We start from the raw sequence: 25904 nt of genomic DNA, 5'->3' as shown, positions 1-25904 counted from the left end.
ATCACACCAAAAACACACCTGACTCACTCAGATCTTAAGATGATCCTCCCCTTCCAACTTACACATTTAACTACAGAGTTTCTTCCACCACCCTCGCTGATTATCCTCTTGGGTCATTTCATATATGTGTCACTCTCTGGCCTGTAACTTTTGTACACAGCTTGTTCGAGCCGGACATAAAGATTTTGCTTTCAAGCTTTAGAAATGCAGTTTGATCGTACCGTAGCCACGTAACGTGGATGGTATCTTCGGAGGAGGACAGGCTCTTGGAGCGGAGGATAGCGATGTTAATCTCGTACCTATATTTCCAAGGTCAGTGTGTGGGAGTGTGTGGAGCCATGATCATATGAATGTTGTCCCACCGGCGGGCAATTGTCAGTCCTGTGGTTAGGCCATGAATCTCTGTCCATCGATCGAGACGAGCGAGTGAAAGAAACGACCCACCCATTGATTGACAAGATCCCGCGACCCCACGAGAAAGAACTCACAGCTGAGCGAGTGATGATCCCACAACAGCGTCCAGATCGCTAAATTCCCATGCATAGGGGGTCCTTGACTCACGTTGACACCTTGAAAGGAAATATTTTGTTGATTTAAAACGCGCGAGATGGCTACTTTCCAAAGGGTTGGACAGTCGAGGAGAGAGATTTAAATCTTGAGGGGCCCCTCGACCTCTGCTCGCGAATGAATGTGTCCTTCATGGCGATCAAAACACACAGATTTTGTTGCAGGAGCCCAGCACCAGGCTTTTGGGAAATCGGGTAAAGAAAGAAAGTAAAGAAGCAGAGAACTTTTAACTTACAGTATTTTCAAGCTTTTAGAAATGACCACCCCCTCGTGTTCAGAGACTAGATTATCCAGGAGACACCAAGATCAATCCAAATCCAGGAATGCTTTCTCTTCTCGGAAATGATTTATATGCTATAAATGCCGACAAGGTTTGCAGAAAGAGCTCGAGATTCACAAACCTTGCAAATCGCTGCCACGCCTCGCTTCCTCCAGCTCCAGCTCGATCACGCGCTCGGCCGCCAGCGCTCCACGCCGGGAGCTCCTCTGGACGTTGCAAGACCCCAGCAGCGCCAGCCACGCGATGGAACCGGCCTGGAAAGGCATGGCTTCCAAGAGCTTCTGTGCCTCCTCCACCCATCCAAGCCGACCAACCAGGTCGACCATGCACACGTAGTGCTCGGCCCGAGCTCCCAGCTCCTCAAGCATGAGCACGAAGAACTCCCGGCCTTGGCGCGCCAGCCCCGTGTGGCTGCAGCAGAAGAGCACCGCCAGGAAGCTGATCTCGTCGGGAGCCACTCCCTCCAGTCCCATCGCGTAGAACGCCGCCACCCCGGCAACGCCATCGCCGCCGCGAGCACACGCCACGATCATGCTCGTCCAGCTCGTCGCGTCCCTCCTCGGCATCCTCTTAAACACCGCTCGAGCGTCGGCGAGGCTCCCACACCTCCCGTACATGCTCACGAGCGAAGTTCCCACGGTGTCATCGAGCAGCTCCCTGGATCCAAATGCTCCGTGAGCTTCCCTCGCCATAGCCAAGTCGCCAAGGTTGGAGCACGCCGCGAAGACGCTCAGGAAAGTTACGTCGTCTGGTGGCGGCTCCATTTCTTTGAACAGCTCCACAGCTCGGGCGTTCTCCCCGTTGTCCACACAGGCCGCGATCATGGAGTTCCACGAGACGAGACTCCGGCGAGGAATCCCTTCGAAAACTCGGGTTGCTTCGTCCAGGCGCTGGCACTTGCCATACATCGCGACCAGAGCGTTGGCCAGGGGGACGTGAGCCAGCATGCCGGACGCAGCAGCACGCTCGTGTAGAGCTCCAGCCTCTTGAAGATCTCGCGAGCTCGAGCACGCCTCCGCGACAGTCATGTAAGTCACCTCGTCCGGATCCACGTCCATTGCGTGGTAGAGCTCCAGAGCTTTGCGAGCGTGCCCGTTGTCACAGTATGCCGCAAGCATGGCGTTCCAGGAGATGGCTGTCCTTTTAGCCATGCCGCTAAACACTGTCCTCGCCTGTTCCATCTCGCCAAACTTTCCAAGCATGCTCACGAGGGCTGTGGCCAGAACAACGTCGTCCTTGTAGATCCCGCTACGAATGATCCGCTTGGAGACCTCGTCACTCTGTTTGAAGTCTTTGCAGGCTACGCAGGCACCGAGAACTGCCACGAAAGTCACACCATCCGGCTCTAGCTTGTCGTCCGCTTGAAGCTCGTGGTAAAGCCCGAGAGCACCTCTTCCATCGCCGTTTTGAGCATGAGCGTTGATCAGAGCGTTCCAGGAGATGATATCTCGCTCCGGCATCGCGTCAAAGACTTCTCTCGCGTCCACCAAGCTTCCACACCTCCCGTACATGGTTATCAGCGCGTTGGCCACACAGGCATTAGTCTGCAAGCCTTCAGCCTTGATACGCTGCTGGATCTCTCTTCCCTCTGGAAGACTAGAGCAGGCACCGAGGACACCCATGAAAGTCACCCTGTCAGGCCTCGAGTCCATCCTCCTGTAAATCTCAAGAGCTTCGTCTGGACGCCCGTTCGCGACACAGGCCGAGATCATAGAGTTCCAAGAGACGGCGTTCTTCCGGCACTGCATGGAGTTGAAAACGAGCCGGGCATCTTCCAAACTCTGGCACCTGGAGTAGCATCCGATCAAAGCGTTTTCCACCGTAGCGTTGAGCTCGCACGTCGCAGCGACGATGTCCGAGTGAACTTCCCTGCCTTGCCCGAGAGTGGAACAGGCGCCAAGAGCCACCACGTAAGTCACATAGCTCATCTTCACACCGCTCTCTTTCGCCAGCTTGTATAGCACAAGCGCCTCCCTGCTATGCCCGTTCTGGGTATAAGCTCCGATAAGCGTGTTCCAAGTCACTGTATTCCTTGCGACCATGCTCTCAAAGACCGTCCTGGCTTCCTCCACGAGTCCGAACTTTCCATACATGTTCACCAGCGAATTCCCCACGGAAACGTCCGCTGCGAAGTGCCCAGTAGCAGCGATCCTGGAATGAGTAAACTTTCCCTGCTCGACTGCTCCAGCCGATGAACAAGCGGTGACATAACTTACGTAAGTTACACTGTCCGGTCGAACACCATCCAAATCCATCTCCCGCAACAGCTTGAGTGCCGAAACTCCACAACCGGCACGCTGGTAAGCTGACAGCATGATGTTCCACGAGTAGATGTTCTTGGCAGGAATACGATCGAAGACGGAGCGGGCATCATCCAAGTTACCGCACTTGCCATACATCTGCACGACCAAGTTGCACAGGATCGCATCGTCTCCATATCCGGCAGAAGTAAGAAGAGAATGGACACGCTTACCCCGCGCTAGAGCTCTCGAGTTTCCACATTCCCTGAGAAGAGTAGCAAACTCGGTCTTGTCCTTGCAGTAACAGCTCACAAACTCGTGATCTAGAGAGAAAAACATGGAGAGCAGCTAGCTAGAGGTGTGAAAAAATGCATATCTCAAAGAAAAGTGTGTTACCAGCTTGTTTGATAATCAGTTTCTCTCTCATCATATTTTACAAGCGTTTTCCGTTACATACACAGCACTGAGAACTACCAGCCTGCAACGAGAGCACAGCAAGTTCGTCAAAAACTTTTGAAAGGAAGGAGAGAACTCACCTCATTACTTACACCAGAGACGGTGTGAGGAAAAACTCCGGTAAGATCCTCTGCATCAGGATTCCGCAAAAGGGACACCGCGACACAACGGGCTCCAGCACCACAATCGAAGGCAGCCTCTCAATCTGGACCCTCGACATCAAGGAGAAAAAAAACTCTGGAACCTGTTGGAAGGCGTTTCGACCGCAGCACGTACAATACCACGACGGACCAGGGAGGGAGATCTGCAAGGAAGCCGAGCACCGCTGCAACCGGTGGTTTATTCTCGTGTTGATTCCCTCTGCGCGGCAATAGCCAACTTCAAGGTACTCCAAGGGAACCGTTTGCTCGCAGTAGCTGCAGCGCTCTTGTGAGCTTGATCCAGATCTGCACGACCGAAAACGCATTAACATCTTGACAGCAATCACAAAAAAGAAGCTACCTGTTATAAACTTTATGCACTTCAGTGGCGAGCTGCAGCAGTTGAGGAGAAACCTTTGACGAGTTCAAGAGGATCCAGTCGGACATCAAAAATGCTGTTGGTAGCCTGGCTTCCATCTTGACACTAGCTTGGGCATTCTCTGCTTGAGGGGACTTGCACCACAAAGCCGTGAGCAAAGCCAGGAACATCAGCCTCTCTCTTAGCTCGTGCTCCATGCACCAAAGGATTTCCAGCCATGTTTGCTGCTCTGAAGTTAACTGGGTACGTGATCCAGAATTGTGCATGGCTTCCAACCCTTCTGTAAGTAGTCCAAGCTTCAAGTCCTGTAGGATTATCCTTCGAAAGATCACGATCATTGTCTGTAGGCATCGGCAACTCAAGCTTGGTAAGCACGTCTTGAGAGCTTCTGTTGACCAGCAGCAAGCCTCGACAGTACCCGTGTTTACGAAACTCCAATTTGAGAGCCATTTCTGAAAAACGGACCCCAGTATCTCTCCTCCACAGAGTTGCTTGAGAAATGATAGAACTGTCAGCAAATCCCATAGGACGAACGAGGCTCGACGATCTAGATGAGAGAATGCCGATATGATTTTTGTCTCCCAGCTTGCAGCAATAGTATAAGCCGATCTACCAGCACTCGGATCGTCGAAACAATCAGCTTTTACGATAGTTTCGTCTTGTCCAACCCAGACCAGTTGTACAATACCCTTTTGTGACCTGCGATTTGGAAAAACAATATCTTAAATTTCTAGCCAACAAAAAATTAAAACAACTTAGGTACCTGGATTGATACATCGGATCTACAGCTTCAGCAGCAATTCCTCTTACCTGCACATGGAAAAGTGAGAGAGAGAAATTTAAGTACCTATCCTACCATTGCAAGAGAAAGATTTGCAGGTGACAGTGCAACACCAAAAAACGATTCCAACGCCGATGCCGGAAGCTGTAAGGTTTAGAAGTTTAGTGTGGGTACAATTGCAATGTTTTACATACGTCAGGAGCAGTTGCCGGGACCTCAGATGCCAAAAGGGAAGTCTCCACGGCTACGAGTTGCGTATCAGCGAATTCCCACAGCTGAAGCATGTTATCCTGTCAAAGCAGACTTTAAACTTAGTGGCTTAACAAATGTTAACATACCTGGCCACACGAGTATATCTGATCTTTGTCTGCAGACCAGCAAACTCCCATAACCTGGAACTCGAAGCACATCAAACCATGAAAGCATATATTTGGAAGCATACCGCTTGGTCGTGAGCCCGTGGAAGGCAAGCCCTGCGAGAGCACTGGCCTGCACTTGTTAATTCACAAGCTAAAATGCTACCGGATCCTTTTCCAACGACAATAAGAATATTATCCGCCTCAATTGAATATTTCAAGGCCAAAGACGTCACTGGCACACTGTCGACACCAGTAACCTGAGTTTTCATTAGTCATTTACTAAACTAAATGCAAGATAGTTCCCTCACCTGAAAGAGAAGTGTCCAGGGGAGGAAAAGCGCCGACGGTTGCCACTGCATCAATACTCTTGTATCTCCTTGCCACAACTTGACACTGTAACATGAGTGAGATCCATTAGATATAGACTGATACGAGGTAGAACTGTACCTCCCATCAGAGCTTCCGGTTGCCAGAAGAACTTGATCAGTTGAAGCTCCAGCCGCCCAATCAAGTGCAGTCACCCAGGACTCGTGTGCGTTTAAGAAGCCGATAAAGCTTACGTCTGGTAGCGGTAGCACTTTTTCAACCGAGTATACGTCAGGTGTTGATAGCCGCCAGAAGCCAACCATGCCAGACTTCGTCCCAACCGACAGAAAAACAGCACTAAAAACTCGCGAGTTGCTATCACAGCAAGAGCACTTCGAGGACCATGCCAAGGCTAGAGAGGCCAGCATTGAACTCCTTGTCATGTATTGGGGCGCGGTGACGGTTAGATTCGAGAGCTGTCCATCTCTGACTCTCAGCTGTTTTCTCTTTTTAGTTTGTTTTCCGTCGTCGAAACCTTCAACGTCAGCAGAGCCTACGAGAACATAACCTGCTTAGAAGCGTAGAAAAAACAATATAAAATCACAAGCACCTGAAAGCTGTTCACTGTAAGTCCCTCTTCTACCGCGTTTCTGGCATTGAGGCGTTACGTCATCTGAAGATAAATTCAAGTTATACCTTCATAGCATCATCCGCCATGCCGTCGTTTGCAAGAGGTTTCATATGGGCTGAAGCAAGAGATGCTTGCCCATCCCATAGAACAGGAGGACGGTTAAGTAAATTTCCAGCCTGCGAGTAGATGCGAGTCAGCTCAAAACCATCAGCACAAAACAAGTAGCTCACCTCCATTCCAAGCACTGAAGCCTCCGGTGTGCTGCACAAGCAGAACATTTCAAAAATAAAGCTGCGTGCGTAAACGTAAAAGTACCTAGTTCTCCTCCTTTTCTGAAGCAGATCCTCAGCTGGGGACATTTGTCCTTGCCTCTTGTAAGCTCTGTTGAAAGCTATGCCATCTGACATCTATCAAAATGCTGGTCAATCATGAAAGAAAACTGTCAGCGAAAGGAGTACCATGTCAAACGATGCTTCCGTTTCCAAAAACTCAAACTTCATACAATACTCAAACATCATCTCTGAAACGTCTAACAACTGCCAATACAAATTCATAGTTAACAAGAGACAACAAGGGAAGCGTGGCTTACCTCGATCCACTCAGATCGATACTCGGACATGGGTGGCGAGTGCAGCTTCACTCGATAATCTGTCGTGGCAACCGCAAGAAGACATCTAAGATAAGAAAAAAATGCCCGAGAGAAAACGAAAACATCAGAGGCCTGTGACTTGAGAACAAAGAAAAAGAAGTACCCTCCATGGGATCCAACACCTTGCGGAGACCAATCGATCGAGCGAACCACGGCACGAGAATCCCTCGAGAGCGTAAGCGGCATCAGCAAATGATGCTTTAACTCTAAAAGCAAAATCTAGGCAAAAGCTTACTCACAAGAACGAACTTAACACGTACCATCACGATTCACGGTGCCAAAATCGAAGCTCGGCTTCACGGAGACGGACACAAAGCTCCGGGGACCCGACAGCGATGCTGGATTCTTCACGAAAAAAGAAAAGTTTCAGCAAGAACAAGGCAATGCATGGGAAGAACTCACCAGTATAGTGACCATATGTCCAGCGGCAACTGCAAGGAGGTTGTCCTCAGACCACCTGACGGAATTAGGGTAGAGAGGAGTGGCGGAGAGCGCGAAAGCCTGTGCTGGAGGGCCGGAGCACAGCGGCATGGCCGACGATGAAGCTGCGGCGGTTGCAGCAGAGACATCGGCATCCTCGACAACTGGAACGATCGCCGCGGCCGCCTCCTCCGCCCCAAACCAAGAATCCTCGGGCAGCGCCACGCACTCGGAATCCCCCGGCTCGAAATCGGGATCGTCCGCCACCACGGACGACGACGCCCGCGCGCCATTGGCAGCCCTAGACGACGCGCGCCCCCCGCGCCCTAGCAATGTGGGTGTGGAGGAAGAAGAGGAGGCGCCATATCTAGGGCGCTTCCCACTAGTAGAAGAAGAGCCAAGGTGTTCACTAGCGCGACGGCGTGATCCCGCCACCATGACCAACTGTCCCCGGATCGAATCGAGAAAGTGTTAACACGCACCGGCACTGGGTTCGATCCCCCACCCCCGCACACCCGCCCCTCGCGCGCGCTGGTGTTCGATGCCCACCAAAAGCCTAGCCCTAGCCAATCGCCTGGGTTCGATCCCAGCCACAGACACGTCGCGGGTTCGATCCCGGATAAGGCTCACATCCTCACAGAATGTTCGTTGACCGTTATAAAAAGATTCCGTTAAAGCGCTCCTCGTTGGGCGGATCGTGGCCGTTGCGGCCACGTGGCGCGCCACGGTGGCGCGCGCCGGGCTTTTAGGGCATACGTGTCACACCGAGAATCTCGTAACGAACGACCCGGGGGGCGAAAGAGAACGCCCCTCGCCGAAGAGTCTCGACCCCTCGCGACTGGAAGCACAGTAAGCACACTCTTTTCCGTTAGCACAGGGCGCCCAGCGGCATTCTCAGCTCGATCGCGGCGCGGAGCGGCGGCGGCGAGGATCCAGGATTGGCATTGGCGCGGGGATGAGGAGGAGAGATCCAGGAGGCGCCCAAAGCTGAGTTTTTGCGAGGTGGGTCGATCGCCATCGCCCAGATGTCAAGCGAGAGCCCCAGCGGTGGGGAGATCGAAGAGTCCGTGGCCGATGACCATGACCCGCGCGTGGTTCTCTCCATCACGGTGGAGATCGAGGACGGGCGCGTGGAGCAGATCGAGTTGAAGCAGGGCGACTCCCCGGAGGAGGTGTCCACCGCGTTTTGCAAGCAGCACGATCTGCCGCTCCAGTTCGTGGTGCCATTGACGGAGCACATCACCTACAACCTCCGGAGCATCAACCGTGAGCATCAGCGCGGCGATGGTGGCAGTCCAAAGGGGAAGGGTGGCGGTGGTGGTGGCGGTGGCGCCGCCGAGGAGCATGGGCAGCGGCGTGGGAGGAAGGGCCAGCAAAAGCAAAAGCAGCTCCCCATGGATGTTATCAGCCAGGCCAGGAGAGCTTACATGGAGAAGCCCAAAACGCTGGAGGAGTTTCGGAAGTACCAGGCCGCCAGGAGGGGGATCAAACCAGCTAAGTTCTCCGAGAGGCTCCTCCAACACACGTTTACGTTTTCTACCAAGACCGTCGACAGGGGGAAGAAGGAAAAGAGGCACAAAAGGAAGGCCGAGCTATCCGAGAAGATGGTGAGCGTTTTTTTCACCTTGATCCATTCTTACAAAGTTTTCTTTTTCTTTTTTTTTTCCTTTTCCTTTCGTGTAGAAAGCTCTCTGCTTGAGACTTTATACTGACTATATAAGGCAAAAGCAACGGGTCGAGGAAGAAGCACGGCTGATCGCGGAACAATACCATGAGAAGATGGTGAAGGATCGACCGGTTACTTCACTGGTAAACAACAAGAAGAATGCGTTTTGTCTTAACTAGCGCTCAAAGTTTCCTCTCAGAGAAGTAGGCGATTGATGCGAAACAGAGAACGAGAGGCCGAGCAGTTCCAAAACTATGGCGAGCTCTTGTACCAGGAGGCTGTTGCTAAGGACCAGGAGCGGCGGCGGCAAATCGAGAAGAAGCAGCAGGAGGACGAGATGAACGAGTTGAAGCTCATCTCTCCCAAGCCAGAGATCAGGTAAACTTTGCTTCTCTTCTTCTCTTTTCCAGCAACAAAACACACAGTTATAAAGCTAGTTTGTTCGCTGTTTTGTTTCTAATCAGCAGCCTCCCTTCCCTGTTACGTGCATGAAGTAAGCTCGCCAAACGTTTGAAGAGAACGGAAGTTGTGTGGGAGAGGCTAGTCCAGGACAAACAAAACCAGGAACACTTGCAAGAGCTTCGCAATGAGGTACTTACACTCATTCTTTCATTCCTTGAAAACGTAGTAAACGCTTGATGTTTCTTTCAGTTGTGGGAAGCCAAGCTTATGGAGTGCACCTTCAAACCCAGGATAAACTACTTGCATTCGTTTGAGCGTCGTGACGTCCAAACCACGACACGGTTCGAGCAGCTGTTTTACGATGCCGAGCACCGGAGGCGACGTCAAGCGGAATACATGCAATGGTATCCCGAAGGGTGTGTAAATTATTTGTTTCTTTCTATTTCTACCAGAACCTTCCTTCTCTCTGGTTGTGTTTCTCACCCTCGCCTTGTTCTTCGTCCAGAGTTACATTTCATCCTCACATCAACAAAACTGGAGACGGTGGACAAGTCGACGAAAGCAACACGACTGTCTTTGATCGGTTGCTGCAGTACGCTGAAAGGCTCGCCGAGAAGAAGCAAAAGCTTTTGGAACCCGGAGGCCGGAAGCTGATCGATCCGACCACGGGTCAGGAGTTTTTCACTCCAACAATCGGCCGACAGCCTGTTGGCGAGGTTGGTCGAATGATTTTGTACTCGTTTTTTCGTTCTTTGCGTTTCATAGCTTGTTGAGTTGTGGATGTTTCATTGTCTTGTTCTTTTTGCAGAGGAATTTGCCTATCGGGGAGTTTCTATACCAGATGAAATTTGCTATGGAGGACAAGAAGAAGTCTCTCATGGACAGAGATATCCAACACAGGATTGAGCTTGCCAAGTCACACTACGTTGGTACGAAATCCGGGCAGCTGCTGGATCACCTCAAGGAAAGGAGGTTGAAACAAATCTTTGATCATCTCGACAAAGATAAGGTTTGTAGAAGTGTCGTTTCAACCAACAGAAGAACTTTAACGCGCTCTATTTTGTGAAAAAAATTCAGAGTGGCTACGTTGATCTCGAAAAAGCCGACACTGCCTTGTTCTCGGACGAAGTGGTGGACGAGATTAAGATTGTCATGGGCATGGACGATGGCAAAGGTTCATTGTCATACGATACGTTCCAAAAACTCATGCAAACAGCGCAGGTAATGGAACTTGGTTTCAACTGTTTCGTTTTTCGCTTGGTTTGATCAGCTGACACTCGGAGTTGCTTCACGCGACTTTGCAGAAAAAGATTGTATCCAGTGGCTTGCATAACGTTTTCAAGCTACGGAAGAAGGACGAGAAGTTCCCGTTCCAGTTTAAGATGTGCCGCCTCTCTCGCTCGCTTGCTGCTCGTAGGAGAAAGTTTAGGTGCGTGACGAGCACTGTTTTGGTTCTCGGTTTCTTAAAACTCTTTATGCTCCTGACTCTCGGATTCCTTCCTGTTTGCAGCACTAGGAGTCAATGGTACAAACTGATCTTGTTGGATAGACAAGAACGGATTGCCAGAGTCGAGGCGTTGCGGAAAGAGAAGCAAAAGCAAGAGATGGCCGAATGCACCTTCACGCCAGCCATCCACGGAGGGAAGTTTAGACAGGTAAAGGCCTCTCTTTGCAAGCTCAAGCTCGCCTTTCTAACTGGATCCATGACCAGGGCATGCGTAGGAGTCCTTATTCAACCAATTCTACAATCGTTGAGAAGGAGAAGCAGGAAGTCCACGGTTTTATTTTCCCCGAGTCGCAAGGTACGTAAAAGCAAAGCCATGCATAGAGCGGAAAGAGCGAAGAGCAACGATGGCTTTGTTAACCTCTCTTTGGGTGTTCGCTCGTATAAGCAGAGTGATCCAGGTGTCGAAAAGAGTCCACCACCAACAACTGGATTGTTCGTCCTCGTCAAAAACAGTTCTTCCAACTCTCGTTTCACGCCGTCGTGACTACCAGACCCAGGAGGAGGGAGAGGCGCCGCTGCTTCATCTTCTTCCGGTGGAGCCAGAGGATTGATTGAAACGTTTAGGAGCATGGTGTTTGCAAGCAGCGAGGCGACGACGACAACGCCAGCAACAGGAGATGGAGGAGGAGAGCAAGGAGAACAGCAGAAAGATGATCACGAGCAAGAGCAGCAGCAAGAACAGCAGGACCAAGAAGAGCAGCAGCAAGAGCAAAGATCATCGGGTCGTGACGACGAGGACAGGGAGCGAGCAGAAGTGAAGAGCAGGGATACATTCTTGAGCGACGTGCCTGAGAGCTCAGAGTCTGCTCCGCCGATGTTGTAGATCTTACTACACTGAGGATTTTTCTTTGGAAATCCATGAACCTTTTTCCCAAAGTTCTTCAAAGTTCTAAAGTTAAAATAAAGACACGTGGCAGATTATTAGAGGGGCGTATGCCACGTGGCAAATGGATATGGTGGGATCTTTAGGTTTTTGGGTTTATGAGGATGCGCTTCTATGCCGGAGAGAAATGCGTTGCGAGCGGCCCTGGGGAGATGGAATTCTTCGCCCCGGTAAGCTCTCCACCGATTTCAAGAGCTCAGGAGCGAGGAGCCAGAGATTCGTGTGGATTCAAGCAGAGTTTCCAAGCAATTGGAAGCGGATTTTGGTATCCGATCGCTTCGGGCACTCGCATTTCTGTAGGACTACTAGAGGATCGATTGCCAGGAGCTCGAGGAATGCGAGGCGAATTTTTGTAGCTAGTAGCGGCAGCGGCAGTGGAAACTTTAGCTTCTCCAGCGCGAAGAGAAGGTTGATTGCCAGGGGCTTGGAATGGAGGATACATGCAAAGCGTCCTAGGAGAGAAAGCTGGTGGAAGAAACTCTTGCTCGACGACTTCGACTGGTGGAGAGAGCACAACGACGAGGCCGCCATGGACGAGATTGGACGCATGATGCTCGACGACGAGGAGATTAAATCCTGGAAGCAGCGAGTTGACGCCATCAACGAGCTCCGCTGGTACCGAAAGAGGGGACGAGACCCCCGCAGTGATAGCTGGGAAGATTGGCTGGATGGTGAGAGCTGGGAGAAATCTAGGGACGAAGAAGTTTCTTCTCGGGGAGAAGTTGATGAGATCGAGCAGGAGCTACTCCACAAGAAAGAAGAGGAGCTTAAGTACCTTCGGTCGGAGCTGGATAGCTTTGGAAAGGCTAGGAAAGCAACCGGGCCATTCTCGGATTTGTTCCAAGAGCCTCTCGAGTGGCACCAGGAGAACAAGTTCGAGAGGGGATTTGCGAGGTCCGCGGCAAGATCAACAGTAAGTTGGTGTTCTTCCTTTCAAGATCTCGAGAGATTTATTTGTCCAGTGTTTATGTTTCAGGTGAAGTTCGCTGCGTGCCTCATTTTGATACCGTGGCTTGCAGACTTCGTTGTGCATGACTGCCTGCTGGTCCCCTTCTTAAAGAGGTAGGAAATCTGTGCTCCTCGTGGTTTCGTCACTCACAGCTTTGCTTTTAGTCCTGTGTAGATATGTCGAGCTCGTACCTTTCGCGGCCAGGGCATTCGACGTCACGGACTCACAAATGACCAAGAGAGTGGTTCCTCCGCTGGAGGACGAAGAGAAGCGTTTGATGTTCGAGGTCAGGATTGGAATCGCTCCTCCCATTTCCGAAGAGAAACTAACGCAGCATCTTCACGACGAAGCGTAAGTTTCTTGGTTTCCAGGCTTTGCTTCTTTGTTCTCCGCTCAAGTTGCTTTTCCAGGCTAGAATTGGTCGAGGAAGTCAGAGCAGAGAATCGAAGCAATTTTGCAAGCGTCTGGTCCGATTTGGTGGCAGGAGTAGTGTTGATGCTCCTGATCATACTCAATCCAGTGCAAGTACGTCACAACAGGAATTCTCATGGCTCTTGTGTTTAACTTCTCACTTCCACCAGGTGGAGCTCATGAGTTACTCAGGTATTCGTCTCTTCAGCAATCTTTCAGACATTGGGAAGGCATTCTTTATCATTCTTTTCTCGGACATATTCCTCGGGTACCATCTTGTGTTTTCTTTTCCTTGTGAACAGTATGAAACCAAGCGATGTTTCCACTTTCTAGGTACCATTCCGAGTCGGGCTGGGTGACCGTGGTGAACCTTTTCCTCGAGCACTACGGCATGAAGGCCAACGAAGCTTCCATATCTTCCTTCGTGGCGATAGTTCCAGTGACCATCGATGCCTGCTTCAAGCTATGGGTACATTGCTCCTATTACCAAAACACTGACCACCACCACCTTTGCAACAGGTTTTCCGAAATCTTCCTCGCTTGTCTCCGTCCCTCACGGCCATATTCCGCGAGATGGAACGCCACTAAAGCTGAAAGATCTCTTCATTGCCAGGTATATGGAAGTACAAACAACAAAACTTTTGTGCTCCTTCGCAGGAGCTTGCTTTGCTCACAAGTTTTGTTAATGCTTGTGATACAAGATTGTTTTCGATCATCCCTCCAAGGGATGATTCGACGATCAGTGGCGAGCCCTCTTGCTCGGTGGCCCGGCTTGTTGTTGCTGAAGCGCCAGTTGCCTTGTGAAGTGGCTCACCTCCTTAGCCAGTTGCCTCCTGTTGTCTTCCTCCTCTTGCTGGAGCGCCACGGCCACCATCCGCGTGATCCGGTCGGCATGGGGAGGATCCAACGCCACCTCGTCCTCCATGTAATGGCAGTCCGGCCTGAGCGCCCTCTTGTTGTTGGTCTCGGCCCAGTGATCATAGTCCGCGAAGTCGAAGCTATCGTATTGTCTCACCCGGATGCTCCTATTGTTACCAGCCTCGATCGCCAAGTCGTCGATCATGCGCTTGAGCTCAACATACCGCTCAACGTCCACCGCCACCATCTCCGATCTGCTCTGCTCGTGAGAAGTTCTTCTAGTCTCCCTTTTACAATCACAAACCCTATACGAAACAAACGGATATACTAACAAATATTGTTTCACCATCTTTCAGATAAAGGTTTTCAGCAACTTAACCGGTTTAGTGAAATATTTTAAAATTTGAAGAGCTCAGGAGCGGTATGTTTCTTCCATCAGCTTTCGCTCCTGGGACTCTTTGCATGTGTAGCCCCTGGTAATCAAAGCTCCTACAAAAATTTGCCTCACACTCCTCGAAATCAGGGATAAGTTGACGAGATCCAGCACTCCATAAGAAAGAAGAATTTCTTCGGTGGGAGCTAGATAGCTTTGGCATACTTTATTTTTCACCTTTATTTTTTGAAAGGAAATGGTGGTTTACTTATAAATGTTTTATTTATCCATAAGCTTCTGGAGTCATTATTTATTCTAGCTCTTTATTAGCCTCATCGATGCTATTGTTCTTGTAGAAGACATCCCTCCTCAAGCCTCTTTAGCTTGGAGACCTTTCTTCATAATCAGTAACACTTGCCCGACTTGCAAACAAGTGTAACGTGTTTGGAGCACAATTTTCTCAGGCCCTGAAAGTGCCATCCTTGCTTGTACGGGAAAAAGAAAGAGAGAGAAGCATCATCCACATAACGCATTAGGTTGAGCTTTGATGGTCCGAGAACCGCCTTGTGCCGCAAACATTCGTTTCCTCCCAGATGAGTGAAAAATTTTACTTCAAGGCCTGGCGCACCAAGAAATTCCAGAAAGGAAGATCAAAGAAATGTTTGCAAAAGATATCGGGCCTCCGTGGGCGCCCTGGGTACCAAGCGCTATCCGGTAGGTCACGGTGGAGTTGACCATACCGACTTAGCACTACTGGGTCACCGACGAGGGGGGCCAAGTGGTCAAGGGTCAGCGACCCCATTTACTAAGCAACCCGAGGGATGCAAGCGCCCTTTCGGGCTCTCCCGGATTAACCATACCTCCCACTCCATTTCTTTTATACCAGTGTTCCTCTATTGCGCCTTGGCTGGTGGGATAGGTTTTCAGCTTACATGGCACAACACCCGCATCTCCGGGATGACTAGGATTGTTGGTTGTCAACCTGGCATTATCCCGGATTTTCCAGCCGACATTTCCACAACCTTTGCATGTCGAGCCCAGAAGAACCATCCACAAGCCCGGTTGTGGAACAAATGGCATGGATTGCTCCAGCTGACCAGGTCGCCCCATTGCGTGCTCGATCCTGGGAGAGATCCCAAAGTCTGCGATCATGGACAAAAAATCTCGGCAACACTGCTCGAGCTGGCTCGCTGCCGCTGCTAGATTTGTCGTGAAGATGGTCTCGTCTGGCTTGAAAGCCAGCAAGATCATCTCTCGAAAGAGATCCAGTCCCGCGTCCGTTCTGGACATAGGCCGCGATGATCGAGCTCCAGGCCTCCTGCTTCTTTTCAAATCGCTCAAACGCTGTTCTCGGGGCGAGTGCCAAGATCACGGTGATGAGAGCCACTGAGTTGCGATCGTAGATGTCCCTGGCACTCGCAAGCTGGCCTTCCTGTGCATAAGTTTGCATCATCACACTGTATGTTATCTCTGGCATTTCGACGAAGATTTTCACTGCTTCCTCGGATAACCTGCGGCTGACCAGCGAGGACAAGAGAGTGTTGTAAGACACCAGGTTGTGGCCGGGCATTTGTTCAAAGAAATCTTTGCAGTGGTGGACGTCAGGTGCGTAGCAAGCGGGCATGGTGTTCCAGGAGACCATGTCCAGGCACGCCAAAGCATCAAACACTGCTCGAGCTTTGTCAATCTTATAAAACAATCATGTTGGTCCAGGCTGACAAGCAACTGGGATCGCCGAGTGAGGCTTCTCGCATGAAACAAACTCTCGCCATCTATTGCATGCCCAAACCCTGCAAATGCTTGAAGCGTCACGCTCCAGGTGATTGAGCTTCGCTCTGGCATAGTCGCTTCGCCTCGTTAAGGTTCCATGCATCCGCGTAACTTTTCAGAATACTTGTCCAGGAAATCACGTTTCTTACACGACACAATATTGCGAGCAGGCATTGCGTCAAAGGGATCTTTCACTATGGAAAAATCCCCATCCTGGGCAAATGCCGAGATTAGAGCGTTCTAGGCAGCTAGCGTTCTTGCGCCGACGCTCTGGAACACAACCATAGCCTTGCCCGTGTTGACACTGAGACCCTAGCGAGGAGTCATAACCTTCCACGTGTACTCGTTGTGAGCAGGCATGATTTGAAAGAGTTCCATGTCTTGACTGCAATGCCCGCTCTGGGTATATGCAAAACTCATGGAATTCCACGACACCACGTTCCTCACGGGTCTATTCTCGAACATACATTGCACGAGGTCCACAACACCGTTCTCTGCGTAGGCATTCACCATAGCCGTCCACGCGACCACGTCCTTGGCTGTCAAAGACTCCTCTGGGCATATGCCTGAAGGAGGTCCGGAGATAGGATTGTTCCAAGAGCCTCTTAAGTGGCACCAGGAAAACAAGGTCGAGAGGGGGTTTGCAAGTTCCTGGGTAAGATCGAGTTTCTTTCCTTCAAATTTATTATATGTGAAGTTTCCTGCGTGCCTCATTTTGAAAACTTCGTTGGCTGCGTGCTCGTTCCCTTCTTGAAGCTTTCCTAGCCTTCCCAGAGCTATCCAGCTCCGACCGAAGGAACTTAAGCTCCTCTTCTTTCATGCGCAGTAGCTTCTGTGCTCCTTGTGGTTCTGTCACTCACAGTTTTGCTTTTAGTCCTGTTTAGACATGTCGAGCTCGTACCATTCCTGGCCAGGGCATTCAACGTGACGGATTCTCAAGTGACCAAAGGAATGGTTCCTCCACTGGAGGACGAAGAGAAGCGTTTGATGTTCGAGGTCAGGATTGGAATCGCTCCTCCCCATTTCCGATGAGAAACTAAACTACCGCAGCATCTTCACGACGAAGCGTATGGTTTCCAGGCTTTGCTTCTTTGTTCTTCGCTCAAGTTGTTTTTCTAGGCTAGAATTGGTCGAGGAAGTCAGAGCAGAGAATCGAAGCAACTTTGCAAGCGTCTCGTCTGATTCGGTGGTGTTGATGGTGCTGATCATACTCAGTCCAGTCCAAGTAAGTAAATGGATTTGCCACTCTTGGCTGTTGTGTTTTAACTTCTAACTTTAAAGGTGGAGCTTATGAGTTACTCAAGTATTCCAATCTTTCAGACATTGGAAAGCCATTCTTTATCATTCTTTTCTCAGACATTTTCCTCAGGTACTTTCCATATTGTTCGTTCTTCGTTTCTCCTCTTGGACGAAAAGAAGCGATGTTTCCATTTCGTCTTAGAGCATCTAAACCATGCCATGTTCGAAGAAATCAACAACAGTTCGTGAGGCTACTAACCCTGTGAAAAACATTACCACCCACAGCCTTAGTGGGAAATGGAATATATATTCTCCAAAATGGTTAAGCTCACCTCATGGACTTGCTCGTCAACCTGGAGTGGTCAACAAGGAGAGCCTGGCTATGGCGGGGATATGTGTGGAGGGGCGCTTCCTGTGAAGGCAGCAAGTGTGAGATTTGCAACACTGGAGTTTGCCATCACCTCAAGTAAACCCTGCAGCTGAATTGCATGGTAAAATCCTGTTACTCCAAAGTCTCTATTCCCTTAATCTGTTCTTAAAAGTTCGTAAGCACACTTCCAAAGAACTCATGTTAAACGACTCGTCTCTAAATTCATGTTTGTTCTCGCAAGTGGAACCAGAGAGAGCGTAAGAATAGTACTTCGATTCGAAGAAAACATGATTGACACAACAGTTACTTCAGTGGTTTGGTTGTTTTTCACTTGCAAGGGCAGTGGTGAAGCAGGAGCGAGAACACAAGCATTCGATGATAAAAAAGGAAAAGAAGAACATTGAAAAGCCATTCTCCTCAATCAAAAAGTTGAGGAGGGAGTAGGCGCATTGTTTTTTTTCAAAAAAACTAACCAAACGTTTTTTCCTTACCTTTTTTAGACGTTGAATTCATCAGTATAGACTTTGCCATTACTTGAGGTCAATTTCCCGTCTCATCTGGTTGCCTAAGGCTTGTCTTCCACCGCTCTTAACCTGTCATCCACCCTCTCTTCCAGATTCCTAACTGATAATCTCTGTCCTAATCTCTCTTCTATATCTAGCAATTGAGTATTGATGTTCTTGATCAGGCCCTCCAAGGTCACTGGAGCACTTGTACACATTTTCTTTGCACCAATAATACGGCATACCCTGGCAGCTAACAACGCAGCAACGTTTCCTTCGCTCGTAATGTAGCTCTAGCTAGGGCTTATTAGCTAAAGGAAGGCCCAAATGACTCACGGCCATATTCTGCGAGATGGAACGCCACTAAAGCTCATAGAACTCGAAAGATCTCTTCATTGCCAGGTATATGGAAGTACAAACAACAAAAATTTGTCCTTGGTAGGAGCTTGCTTTGTTCACACGTTTGTTGGAGCTTGTGATACAAGATTGTTTTCGATCATCCCTCCAAGGGATGATTCGACAATCAGTGGCGGGCTCTCTTGCTCGGTGGCCCGGCTTGTTGTTGCTGAAGCGCCAGTTGCCTTGTGAAGTGGTTCACCTCCTTAGCCAGTTGCCTCCTGTTGTCTTCCTCCTCTTGCTGGAGCGCCACGGCCACCATCCGCGTGATCCGGTCGGCATGGGGAGGATCCAACGCCACCTCGTCCTCCATGTAATGGCAGTCCGGCCTGAGCGCCCTCTTGTTGTTGGTCTCGGCCCAGTGATCATAGTCCGCGAAGTCGAAGCTGTCGTATTGTTTCACCCGGATGCTCCTATTGTTACCAGCCTCGATCGCCAAGTCGTCGATCATGCGCTTGAGCTCAACATACCGCTCAACGTCCACCGCCACCATCTCCGATCTGCTCTGCTCGTAGTCTCCCTTTTACAATCACAAACCCTATACAAAACAATTTCAATATTTTAAAATTTGTTTTATGCTCTCCACTGATTTGAGGAGCGAGGAGCCAGAAATTCTCGGATTCAACCAGAGTTTCGAAGCAATTGGAAGCGGAATTTCACTCGCTTCTGTCCCTTGATTTTTCCCAGCTTTCACTGAGCTCGTTGATGGCGTCAACTCTCTGCTTCCAGGATTTAATCTTCTTGCCGTCCGTCGAGCATCATGTGTCCAATCTCGTTCTCTCCCCACCAGTCCAAGTCGTCCAGCAAGAGTTTCTTCCATCAGCTTTCTCTCCTGGGACGCTTTGCATGCATAGCCCCTCGTAATCAATCCGCTGGAGAAAGCTCCTAAGAAAATTTGCCTCGCATTCCTCGAAATCAGGGAGAAGTTGACGAGGTCCAGCACTCCGCAAGAAAGAAAAATTTCTTGGGTTGGAGCTGGATAGCTCTGGGAAGGCTAGTAACGCAATGAGGCCACTCTCGGATTTGTTCCAAGAGTTTCTTAAGTGGCACCAGGAAGAGGGAATTTGCAAGGTCTGCAGCAAGATCGACAGTAAGCTGGTTTTCTTCCTTCAAATTTAGTTTTCCAGTGTTATGTTCGAGGTGATGGTTTTGTCACTCACAGCTTTGCTTTTAGTCCTGTGTAGATATGTCGAGCTCGTACCATTCCTGGCCAAGGCATCGACGTCACGGATTCTCACGTGACCAAAAGAATGGTTCCTCCACTGGAGGACAAAGAGAAGCGTTTGATGTTCGAGGTCAAGATTGGAATCGCTCCTCCCTTTCCGATGAGATACTAACCAGCATCTTCACGACGAAGCGGAAGTGTTTTCTAGGCCTCGCTTTTTTTTCCATCGCTCAAACTGTTTTCCAGGGTAGAATTGGTCGAGGAAGTGAAAGCAGAGAATCAAAACAGTGGTCTGATTTGGTGGTGGTGATGCTGCTGATCATACTCAATCGAGTGCAAGTGAGAGGATGGGATTGCCTGCGCCTTCTGGTTGTTGGTCTCGGCCCAGTGATCATAGTCCGCAAAGTCGAAACTATCGTCGCCAAGTCGTCGAAACATACCGCCCAACGTCCACCGCCATCATCTTCAATCTGCTCTGCTCGTGAGAAGTTCATGCTCACGGTTGTTAATTAATGTGCCGCATGAGATTGCCATCCGCAAGTGGCTGAAGCGCCAGTGCTGCCCTGACTTTGTCCTAGCTCCTGGAGTGGAGATGTATCTCAGGAATTTCAATACAGTCTTTTTGTTTTCGTTGTGTGTATGTTCCCTCTGCTCTTCCATGATTTGTAATTTTGACAAGTGTGTGCGTGTTTACGCAGTCCCTTTTGCCAAGGACAAGATTTTCCCGCCGGACACCAGCTCGCACCTGTGCAGGGGTCGGGATGCGGAAGGATTTCTGAGGCTCCCTGCCGTCATAGCCGAGCTCACAGCCAACCCTGCCGACATCCTCGTTCGCAAGTCTTACGAGAAGATCTATCGTCAGCTGAGACACGCCCGCAGCACCTTCGCGCACATCTCCGGTAATCCGGGGATAGGAAAGTCGTGCTGCATCTGGTACTTCGTTCGCGAGCTCCTCAGCGACGCGGAACTAGCTGGAGCATACGTTTTAGTGCAACTGTTTGCGGACGCCAGGGCCTTCATCATCATCTCGCCGGGCGGAGAGGTCCGGTTCTCGTATAAAGTTCCGACAGACCTGTTGAGCTTAGCAGGGACGTGGCTCCTTGTGGACGATAGCTTTCAAGGATATAGAGGCACGCGAGGAAGGACGGTCCTCTTTACAAGTCCATCCCGGATGAATGGTGCTGATGCCGCTGAGGCGACAATGGACGAGGCCGGTTTGTGACTTTCCATATGGATGCCTGGAAGCCTTCGGAGCTGTTGAAAGCGTTCAAGAGGAAGCACCAGGCGGGGAATTTCAGGAGCACTTACGGCCGGAGATTTCTCAGCAGCACATTTCCTGGCACGGCTTTACGTCTGTGTTGGCATAGCTCCGCATTTTTTCCAGGATTTGGGCACTGTGACGGATAGACAGCAAAGAGCAGTGTCGAGCTTCCTGGTGACGGGGCGTGAGGAGTTGGCGGACAAAGTTTTCTACAGCCGTCCAAAATTCTCGCTCCGACGATAGCTTTTGCTTCCAGGTACATCCGCACTATGTTTACAAGCAAGGTCTTCGCATCCGGGAAGATGGATGCTTCCCTGGCCAATCTCGCCCAGATTGACTTTTCTTCTGCGCGTGGGGAGCTCTTTGAGGACTACGCCTCCTCTCAACAAGTGATCGGACATTCACTGTTGTGAACAACCATATGTCCTTCGTCACCTTCAGGCCCAACTTGAGGCTCGTGAGGCGGAGGCTTGACATTGTGGACTCCTACATTCCAGAGCTGGGCCTTCTGCTGCAATGCCCGTGGCTGCTGTGTTTGAGCAATTTTTCTCTTGCTTAGGACTTGTCTTTTCTTTTCCTTCTCACTATTGAATTACACATCTTTCCTTGAAATGTTTCATATGGGCACAAAGATTTTGTTGAAAGCTTTTTGTTGTACGCCAGGAGGCCATGCCTGAAAGCCCCAACGCCGTGGTTATAGATGGCGCACCCTGTACCACACCAGTCTTCGTTCATGTCTGCCCACACAACGCTGTCGCAACTACAGCTGCTGAGGGACTACGTGATTGAAGACGGTCAGCCAAAGGTTACGAAGACTGGCAGGCATTCGTGGAAAAGGCTTGATCTGATGACCATTGTCCTGCCTCCCATGCGGATGAAGCGCCCTGCACGAGATCGAGGGTGCCATGTACAATTACATATCTAGAGGACATCATTGGAGGTGTGGCTGCCACCTTTTTTTTTCCCTGGTGTTTCTTGTTTCGGTGTGTGTGTACTGTTCTTGTTTTTCTCCCCTACTCTCCTTGCATGATTTTGTAATTGACAAGTGTGTGCATGTTTATGCAGTCTCCTTTTAACCCCGCAGCAGCATCTTCGCGCACATGCAAGGCGAATTTTCGTGGGAGCTTTCTCCAGCGGATTAATTACCAGGGGCTATACATGCAAAGCGTCCCAGCTGGTGGAAGAAACTCTTGCTGGACTGAGAGGACGGGATTGGACGCGTTGATGATGACGAGGTTAAATCCTGGAATCAGACAGTTGATGCTCAGTGAAAGATGGGAAAATTCAGGGGCCAAACAAGTCTTCGAAACTCTGGTTGAATCCACGAATTTCTGGCTCCTCGCTCCTAGCTCTTCAAATCGGCGGAGCTCCATAAAACAAATTTAAAATATTTCAGTAGGCTGGTTAAAACCTTTTTTTTATCTTAAAGATGATGAAAGAATAATTTGGCGAAAAAATGATTGTAAAAAGGAGTCCAGAAGAACTTCTCACGAGCGGAGCAGATCGAAGATGGTGGCGGTGGACGTTGAGCGGTATGTTGAGCTCAAGCGCATGATTGACGACTTGGTGATCGAGGCTGGTAACAATAGGAGCATCCGGGTGAAACAATACGATAGCTTCGACTTTGAGGACTATGATCACTGGGCCGAGACCAACAACAAGAGGGCGCTCAGTCCGGACTGCCATTACATGGAGGACGAGGTGGCGTTGGATCCTCCCCGTGCCGACCGGATCACGCGGATGGTGGCCGTGGCGCTCCAGCAAGAGGAGGAAGCGAACAGGAGGCGACTGGCTAAGGAGGTGAACTACTTCACAAGGCAACTGGCGCTTCAGCAACAACAAGCCGGGCTGCCGAGCAAGAGAGCTCGCCACTGATCGTCGAATCATCCTCTTGGGGGATGATCGAACACAATCTTGTATCACAAGCATTACTAAAACTAGGAGCACAAAACCTTTGTTGTTTGTACTTCATATACCTGGCAATGAAGAGATCTTTCCAGTTCTAGTGTTTGAGCTTTAGTGGCGTTCCATCTCAGTATGGCCGTGAGTCTTCCTTTAGCCCTAGCTAGAGCTATGTTACGAGCGAAGGAAACGATGCTGCGTTGTTAGTTGCCAAGATATGCCGTATTATTGGTGCAAAGAAAATGTGTAGAAGCGCTCCAGTGACCTTGGGGGGCTTGATCAAGAACATCAATACTCAATTGCTAAGATATGGGACAGAGATTATGAAATGTGGAACATCAGTTAGGAATTATGGAAGACGTGGAGGACAGGTTAAGAGAGGAAAAAACGAATTTCTACTTCCTCTTCTCAACTTTGTGATTGAGGAGAATCTCTTTTCAATGTTCTTCTTTTCTTTGTTTCTCATCGAATGCCCTTGCAAGTGAAAAACAACCAAACTATTGAAGTAACTGTTGTGTGCCAATTACTATTCTTCTCTCTGGTAAGTGTGCTTATATAATAAACTTTTAACAATTGAGACTTTGGAGTAACAGGATTTTACTACGCGATTCAGCTGCAGGGGCGATACAATTGCATTTGAGGTGATGGCAAACTCCAGTGCTGCAAATCTCACTGTTGCCTTTGATGTAGTGCCACTTATAACAATAGTCCCATCACGCCTAGTCGCTTGTGAAGGTGCACAGGAATTGCCCCTCCACGCATATCCCCGACATAGCCAGGCTCTCCTTATTGCTGCTCAAAAAGGAGCACAGGAAGAAGAGGATCACACAGAGCAGGCGAGCTAACGGCCCAGTCAATGCCCAGTTAATAGCAGTCAATAGAGCGGCAGCAGCAGCGCCACGAGCCAGTGGTGGTGCTGGTGCTCAAAAAGACGAGGTCGGCAGCCAAGTCCGAGGAGCTTGGGATGAGCTTCAAGATGCAGGGGAGCAAGTTCCAGCGCATGTGTAGGAGCGTGCTGGGCTTGCCCGGATCAATCGTGGAGGGGAGCTCCGCTGGATCGCTCAAGGCTAAAGTGTCCAAGGAGGAGCTGAGGAAGATCCTCAACCTGGCATTTCCTCTCTACGATGCCACTCCCTTCTAGGGTGGATGAAAATTTGATCCAAAACTTGAAAATGATCTATTTGCCACTGAAAATTATGATTAAAATTTAAATAATTATTATTATCTGAGCATGTTAAAGAATTTTTTATAAAAATTTAAAGCATACTTTTTTATTAGAAGAGATGATTTAATAACAATTTACTATATTATTTCTAAAGTTTTAGTTAATTGTTTTAAAATTATCATGTTTACATTTTAATATATTTTCATTTAATATCTTTACACTATTAAATTTTGAAGTATTTTGAGGGGAGGTACACCTCCCAAGATAGGAGATGTACCTAGGATAGATAACTTAGTAAAATATCTTTCACATTTGTAAAATATATGAAAATAAAACACATGTGTATTTAAATTATTGTAACACGTGTGTGACTCATAAAATAATGCTATATATATAATTTTTTGCATCCTATGTTAGATTTTATTTTTACATGTCAATAGGGTTAAGTTTTTGGGTGATATTTTTTAAATGTGCAAGTTAGATTTTAAAATATTATAGGCTCTTTAAACACTCTTTGATAAAGGTAATGAAAAATACTTTGTAAGTTAATAGTTTTGCAACAAATGAAGAAATGAAGGAACTTTTATGTGAGTGAATGCTAGAGAAAGTTACAAAATTGAGAAAAAACTAAATAATTATTTTGCCTTTATATTCCAATTGATTGAGCTCATCATTATGCTTCAATTAATTACACTTACCACCACACTCCAATAGATTGCACTCACCATTGCACTCCAATTGATTGCACATTACACTCCAATCGATCACATTTATTATAGCACTAAGTTAAAGTGTTATACTGCAAATAGATTACAAAAAATGAGAGGTGCAATAAATATATTAAGGTGCATAACACTTTTAAGTTGTGAGAAATGAGCCAAAATTGCAAAAAATAAGCTATAGTTGTGAGAAATGAGTAATAACCATGAAAAATGGATTATAACTAAGAGAAATGAGAGGAGAGAAATGATCACAATTAACTCATCATAAATTTGCACTCACAAGAACGAGAAAAAAAACCCTTGCTAAATTGCAGTGATGTTATATTGTCTAAAATGATATGGCATGATGTGTATATAGTAATATGAGTTGTTATGCCCCATGCATATATAACATATCTCATGACAACACAATGGCATTTTGATTGCTTATATACCAATTGAAAAGTGATTGTATGCATAATATTTTTGCATGTAACTCAAAACAAAAAAATAAATTCACACATGTGTAAATATATAATGCTTCCATGCGAAATCACATATTCGTTGCCATATTTCTGTAAGCATTGTAAGTAACATTTCTTTTATATTTTTCTTGTTTAAACTTATATTGCTTTTTGCTGTCAATTATTAAAATCCTAACTAATATTTTTAATACTAATAATCCTTGAAGTAAGTTTATATTAATACCTATAATGTTAGAAGGGAAGTTTAGGATTTTATACCTCATAGCCAAACAATTCAATTTTACTTTCAAGATATACCTAAAAAGATTTATCTTTACTTTAGCATTGATTTTCTAATCATTTTATAATGCCTAGAACCTTTGGAGTAGCAAGCTAGGAAACCATGCAAGTGGATGTGGCATTTCAATGAGGATAAAAGCTCAAATATTAAATCATAATATATTTTTTATTTCTCTTTATGTTTTTATTATTATAATTTTTTTTCTTAAGACATGAACGCAAAACAGCTTAGACCAGAATAAAATAAAGAATATTCGTACTAAAAGCTATATATGCCTCCCTTTTGTCTCAACCCTTTTCAGTTTGTATATAACCTAGGATCCATCAACAAGTAGTGCAATGGGGAGCTTGTTTGTGATCAATGCAGTGGAGGCTAGCACGTCCAAAAGTTGTCCCAAAGAGTCTAGCGAG

At 48.4% G+C, this 25904-nt stretch overlaps 4 protein-coding genes across 7 annotated transcripts; 2 read left to right on the top strand and 2 right to left on the bottom strand.

Annotated features, from left to right (window-relative positions):
* Positions 1 to 873: 873 nt before the first annotated feature.
* On the bottom strand, positions 874 to 3411 carry LOC9639093 (pentatricopeptide repeat-containing protein At3g03580). The gene is made up of 2 exons (XM_002977283.2): positions 3321 to 3411; positions 874 to 3246 (listed from the first exon to the last, which is right to left on the bottom strand). Exon 2 carries the CDS (start codon positions 3244 to 3246, stop codon positions 961 to 963), a length of 2286 nt encoding a protein of 761 aa, XP_002977329.2. The 5' UTR covers positions 3321 to 3411; the 3' UTR covers positions 874 to 960.
* A 51-nt stretch (positions 3412 to 3462) lies between these two features.
* On the bottom strand, positions 3463 to 7684 carry LOC9655725. The gene is made up of 19 exons (XM_024682450.1): positions 7191 to 7684; positions 7049 to 7133; positions 6892 to 6994; positions 6729 to 6813; positions 6598 to 6675; positions 6455 to 6546; positions 6370 to 6400; positions 6205 to 6315; positions 6119 to 6158; positions 5650 to 6061; positions 5511 to 5595; positions 5286 to 5459; positions 5182 to 5235; positions 5038 to 5133; positions 4919 to 4987; positions 4826 to 4872; positions 4045 to 4761; positions 3624 to 3989; positions 3463 to 3565 (listed from the first exon to the last, which is right to left on the bottom strand). Exons 1-18 carry the CDS (start codon positions 7644 to 7646, stop codon positions 3632 to 3634), a joined length of 3093 nt encoding a protein of 1030 aa, XP_024538218.1. The 5' UTR covers positions 7647 to 7684; the 3' UTR covers positions 3463 to 3565; positions 3624 to 3631.
* A 303-nt stretch (positions 7685 to 7987) lies between these two features.
* LOC9655724 lies at positions 7988 to 11659 on the top strand. Of its 3 annotated transcripts, none has more exons than XM_024682564.1 (12): positions 7988 to 8815; positions 8892 to 9017; positions 9074 to 9252; positions 9369 to 9465; positions 9526 to 9692; positions 9782 to 9992; positions 10085 to 10285; positions 10354 to 10497; positions 10581 to 10705; positions 10787 to 10931; positions 10999 to 11078; positions 11172 to 11659. In XM_024682564.1, exons 1-11 carry the CDS (start codon positions 8234 to 8236, stop codon positions 11029 to 11031), a joined length of 2010 nt encoding a protein of 669 aa, XP_024538332.1. In that variant the 5' UTR covers positions 7988 to 8233; the 3' UTR covers positions 11032 to 11078; positions 11172 to 11659. The 3 variants fall into 3 exon arrangements, with proteins under 3 accessions (XP_024538332.1, XP_024538331.1, XP_024538330.1); XM_024682563.1 differs by having other exon boundaries at positions 10988 to 11078; XM_024682562.1 differs by having other exon boundaries at positions 10988 to 11659.
* A 98-nt stretch (positions 11660 to 11757) lies between these two features.
* On the top strand, positions 11758 to 14245 carry LOC112348958 (chloroplast envelope membrane protein-like). Of its 2 annotated transcripts, XM_024682415.1 has the most exons (8): positions 11758 to 12579; positions 12643 to 12728; positions 12790 to 12966; positions 13026 to 13140; positions 13197 to 13294; positions 13360 to 13495; positions 13546 to 13639; positions 13728 to 14245. In XM_024682415.1, the coding sequence occupies exons 1-7, from the start codon at positions 11794 to 11796 to the stop codon at positions 13612 to 13614; spliced, it is 1467 nt and encodes a 488-aa protein (XP_024538183.1). In that variant the 5' UTR covers positions 11758 to 11793; the 3' UTR covers positions 13615 to 13639; positions 13728 to 14245. The 2 variants fall into 2 exon arrangements, with proteins under 2 accessions (XP_024538183.1, XP_024538181.1); XM_024682413.1 differs by having other exon boundaries at positions 13546 to 14040.
* Positions 14246 to 25904: the final 11659 nt, after the last annotated feature.

Source organism: Selaginella moellendorffii, unplaced genomic scaffold (genome assembly GCF_000143415.4).
Source record: "Selaginella moellendorffii unplaced genomic scaffold, v1.0 SELMOscaffold_34, whole genome shotgun sequence".
Taxonomy (NCBI): domain Eukaryota; kingdom Viridiplantae; phylum Streptophyta; class Lycopodiopsida; order Selaginellales; family Selaginellaceae; genus Selaginella; species Selaginella moellendorffii.
Note: the sequence above shows the minus strand (reverse complement) of the source record. Positions and strands in the feature narration are given on the sequence as shown.

Coding starts and splice junctions, on each gene's coding strand:
- LOC9639093 (XM_002977283.2), bottom strand. CDS start 3,246: ATGTATGGCAAGTGCGGTAACTTGGATGATGCCCGCTCCGTCTTCGAT.
- LOC9655725 (XM_024682450.1), bottom strand. CDS start 7,646: ATGGTGGCGGGATCACGCCGTCGCGCTAGTGAACACCTTGGCTCTTCT. Junction 6,062..6,118: donor TTACAGTGAACAGCTTTCAG/GTGCTTGTGATT, acceptor ATGTTCTCGTAG/GCTCTGCTGACGTTGAAGGT. Junction 4,873..4,918: donor CAAATCTTTCTCTTGCAATG/GTAGGATAGGTA, acceptor TTCCATGTGCAG/GTAAGAGGAATTGCTGCTGA.
- LOC9655724 (XM_024682562.1), top strand. CDS start 8,234: ATGTCAAGCGAGAGCCCCAGCGGTGGGGAGATCGAAGAGTCCGTGGCC. Junction 9,466..9,525: donor TGCAAGAGCTTCGCAATGAG/GTACTTACACTC, acceptor TGTTTCTTTCAG/TTGTGGGAAGCCAAGCTTAT. Junction 10,498..10,580: donor AACTCATGCAAACAGCGCAG/GTAATGGAACTT, acceptor GCGACTTTGCAG/AAAAAGATTGTATCCAGTGG.
- LOC112348958 (XM_024682415.1), top strand. CDS start 11,794: ATGCGTTGCGAGCGGCCCTGGGGAGATGGAATTCTTCGCCCCGGTAAG. Junction 12,729..12,789: donor CTGGTCCCCTTCTTAAAGAG/GTAGGAAATCTG, acceptor AGTCCTGTGTAG/ATATGTCGAGCTCGTACCTT. Junction 13,295..13,359: donor TTCTCGGACATATTCCTCGG/GTACCATCTTGT, acceptor TCCACTTTCTAG/GTACCATTCCGAGTCGGGCT.